Below are 4,227 nucleotides of genomic sequence, written 5' to 3'. Positions count from 1 at the left end.
CTTAATTTTATCTATTCATCCAGACTTTGGAAGAAAGAACCAAAATGTACTGTTATGCAGTTATACCTTTGAAGCTTATGTTTTGCAATGCTAGGTCACCCTACCCAAGTACCCCAAACCTGTTAATACAGGCAGTGAGTGGCCCCTCCCCCTCCTTGCTACTCTTTTGTGACTCAGGTCTTAAATTGTTCACAGCTCACAGGTTTTACCAGAGCCCTGGGAGTCACTCAACTGGAGTCATTAACTAAACCTGCTGGTTCCTACCCAGTTCCTGCTGAGCTTGTTCTTCTCCATGCAGTCCAGCTATGGTCTTATACTATTTAAACAGACCGCTTAAAGTTCACTGTGAAGCCATTGATAGTATCTTAATTCATAGCTGATGAAACTAAAGTAATGGAGATAAATTTCCCAGCTGAAGTTATAGACTGTGCGCGCCGGAGCCAGAAATGAAAGCCCATCTTATTAGTTTCTTATTCCCATACTTTGAATGCAAGACTCTATTCCTTCCATACCTATATGTCTGAAAAGCTGTAACATGGTTGTTAAATTTCATATTGGAAGGTTAAAGAAAGAGGAAGGACTGAAAATTATAGCACAGACTGGGTACAATTTGCCTCTTGGATTTATGCGGCACTAGCGATTTCTGCACCTGCAGTGTACTGGGCATGGACTACCAATTATTCAAATATTCATTTAGAAAACACAAGGCTGGTAAGGTAGATAGTTAATATTTGATAGATGACTGCACATGTGATAACAGGTGTTTGTTTGTTTGTTTTACCTTTACTGTGTTCCTACATAAGTTACTTATTTCTCAGGACAGAGCTGAGACAATAACACTTATTTCACTCACCACTCAAATTGGTTTGAAAATCCATTCTGGGTTAAAATAAAGAAAGAAATAAAGCAGACCTATGGAATTCCTTTTACATGTGGGTTTTCTATGGGTATTGTACACCTGTACAGGATTCAAGTCATCTACATATTTTGGACACCATATAATACATTTCATGAACAGACTTTGTGAAAGTACCCTTGGGTAAAATAAGCCCAAACTTTAGAAAAGAGACGTGCCAGGGTAAATATATTCCCTCTAAACGCACGGCTTTCCTAGGATGTACAGGTAGGAAAAAAAGAGCTGTAAAATTACAGTAAAAATAATTCTGCGGCACTCCAATACCCCATCTATTCATCCCACCCATGCGCACAGTAGACTGCACATCCTGATATTCTGGTTAGAAGAATGGTACAGTGCTGTGTGTGCCTTACGTCCCTCAGCCAAGACAGGGTTAACCCACCTTCTTCCAAGTCACACAGCTCAGACCTGCATTGCAGCAGTGCACCAGTTCTTCTCTTTTTTCATTCCTCCCTGTATTTTACTGGTCTCAGAGTGCACAGCAAGGCCTTGCTAAATCAGTTTGGAGGTACATTTACATAGCAACTCTTTTTCTTTCTTTCACTGGACAATGTAAAGAAGGGTATGTGATAGCCATCACTTGAAAGTCCAAGGCATTTAAGACCTGAAGCATTTCCTGGTTATAAGGAAAGGAGGGCTGTTCTTTACTGCAGAAACATCTGATTTGACATGGAGACCTTACAGTTACCCTAGAGAAACTTTCTGGATTTCAAATATACCTTGAGGATGACCTCTGTATATTTCTATAGCCTGAAAGTGATTCATTAAGTTAATTTTTAGCTTATAAGCAGTAGGGTTGGTGGGGGAAAGAGGACAAGTAGGATTCAGTCTAATTTATTCTATCCCTCTGATATGAAAAGTCCTACCAATGAGGCTTTATATGTGTAAAATACTTCTATAGACATTATAAAAAAGCAAGGAAAATTTAACAGACAATGTTGTCTTTACACAGCTTTAACCATTAGCATTCAATATTCGGTTCTACAGGGCTCTAAGGATTATTCCTTCATGATCAGAATATACATTTCTCTCAAGCACACAATACAAAATAGTGACTATGAAGCAGTAATATTTATTTGTTTACAGTCAAAGGCATTCTTAATGTTACTTAATATTTCTTCATCTGAGATACATTATTGAAGAAAAGTGGTTAAATAGCCAATACCTGATCTAACCATACATGCTCCTCCTAACCCTAATATTAAAGTGCCTACAGATCCACACACTTAGTATTTTGGCATTATTATTATTATTATTATTTACATCCTTAAAAATTCATTTTAAAACCACAGATTGATTTTGGTCAAATAATCATTCACTATTAAACAGATGATTGGTCAGAATTGATATTGATCCTGTTAGGCAATCCTAACAGGATCAATTTGCCTTCCAAGCAGACTAATTTTAATATCTCTTTGAAGCTGGTTATAAGAAACACCAAATATAACAATCCAGAACTCTATATTGTACAAGCACACACAACTCCTTAGACTTCACGCTTTTTTGTCTATACAGCAGCCATCCCCTCCCCCTTCCTGTCCCTGGTGATCTGTCCTTATTTCTCAAACTACATTGAACTATTTTTTTAAAGAAAGAAGTACAGCGAAGTTCCAATGGATTTTTAAAGACTCCTTGGAGGAAGGATCTCAAGGTTCCAGTGGTGGGTTCATCAAGGAGGGAATTTATGCCCCTTTGACACTGTTCAGCAGATCTGTAAGTTCGCTGATATACTTGATAGTGTATTTAAGGGTCTGTATTTTGGTGAGAGGCTGGCCTCGTTGGCTGTACACAGGAGGCAGGTAATTGCGTAGGGTGTGTAAAGCATCCGCCAGGGTCCTCATCCTGAGCTTCTCCCTCTCACTGGCTTTCCTTCTGCGTTGGGCTGACATTCTGGCCTTGGTGCTCTTCTGAGCCTTCGCGGGCCCAGCGCTCTGTAAGCATGTGGAAGGAAAATCCATCAGGCTGTATCCGATCAGGCTGCCACTGCCGCTGCTGTTATAAGACGTTTCAATCACAGCTGGGCAAGGGGAGGAAGAGTAGGATTCAAACGAAGGAGATGGAGATAAGCTGTGAGGGGATGAAACATGGTTCAGCTCAAAAGTCCCTGAATTGTTCTTCCAGTCCCAGGAAGAGAGAAAGACAGAACCATCAGAGCCCAAGCCATCTTCCATATGCATCAAAGTCTCATGCACTTTGTCCATCCTGGAGAGCACTTATGAGAAGTAATTCCCTTAGCTTGTGAGCAAAGGCTGAAGTCTCGTCCAGAGAGACCTTTTATGATGGAGGGGGGAGAAGTGACAAAATGGGAAAGAGGGTTTGGTGAGAGGAGTTCAAAGGAGAACCACAAGTGCTAAGATGGAAAATGAACTCCTGATGTGCTATTTTCTTCCCACCGATAATTATCAACCTTCAGCTAAAATGCTTTTAAACTAACAGGCAACAGTGAGAAGGGGGGAAAAAGATTATCTTCTTGTAACTAAACCAATTAAGACTGCACATCTACATTTAACGTTGCACTGGGGAATATTAATGAAGGAAGCAAAGGGAAAAGAAAATACCAACAGACTTTTTTATTTTATAAACATGGAATCTCCATAAATGCTATAAAATGAGCACAGAGTTTAAAAAGTAACTAAAATCATGTAGTACTGTTTTCTGTGTTGTTTGAAGTCAATGCATTACAGTACTGATGAACCGAACCCCACTGTCTGCCAACTAGATACTCTTTTATAATCTGCTTCAGACAGAAAAAACAAAAATAATAATGGTTTTTTCTGTCTACACTTCTAGTTTTACAGATTTCCCTCCACATTTGATTTAACTTCTCTCTAGATTTCTTTGTTGTTTATTAGTAAAGCAGGAAGCAAAAAAAGTTTATTCCCTGCAGCCTGCACATTCATTTACAATTATAAATCACCAAATTAAAAACAAAAAAGAAATATATAAATGTAAACAAAATAAAAGTGATATAAATGGAAAATATGTGCAAAATTAAAAACACTCTTTAAAAAAAAAGCGTGAGCTCTGGGCCAACAGCTTTTATACAGAATTTGTATTGAATGTTAAAAGTACAGTAAACTTACATAAAAGGGAACGAAAACTGTTCATCTCTAATGCTGTGCATCTAGAAATCCATTCCTTGCAATGAGAGAGGCTATCTTTCTGGTTCAATGGAAAAACAATCTTTCTGGTTTTCATTGAGAAAAAAAAAATCTCGATGAATTCAACAGTGCAGGGTTAACCTTATACCTCTTAAATTAATAGTAAAACTCAGCACACAGTTACCATGTGTCACCTATAGAATTCAAATC

General features: G+C 38.3%; 1 protein-coding gene across 1 annotated transcript; it reads right to left on the bottom strand.

Annotated features, from left to right (window-relative positions):
* Positions 1-2,598: 2,598 nt before the first annotated feature.
* Positions 2,599-3,117, bottom strand: MSGN1 (mesogenin 1). Its single transcript, XM_019520665.1, has one exon. The coding sequence runs from the start codon at positions 3,115-3,117 to the stop codon at positions 2,599-2,601; it is 519 nt and encodes a 172-aa protein (XP_019376210.1).
* Positions 3,118-4,227: the final 1,110 nt, after the last annotated feature.

Source organism: Gavialis gangeticus, unplaced genomic scaffold, assembly GCF_001723915.1.
Source record: "Gavialis gangeticus isolate Ggan-Ray unplaced genomic scaffold, GavGan_comp1, whole genome shotgun sequence".
Lineage (NCBI taxonomy): Eukaryota > Metazoa > Chordata > Crocodylia > Gavialidae > Gavialis > Gavialis gangeticus.
Note: the sequence above shows the minus strand (reverse complement) of the source record. Positions and strands in the feature narration are given on the sequence as shown.

What these genes read in the sequence shown, in the direction of transcription:
- MSGN1 (XM_019520665.1), bottom strand. Translation starts at nt 3,117, where the DNA reads ATGGACAAAGTGCATGAGACTTTGATGCATATGGAAGATGGCTTGGGC.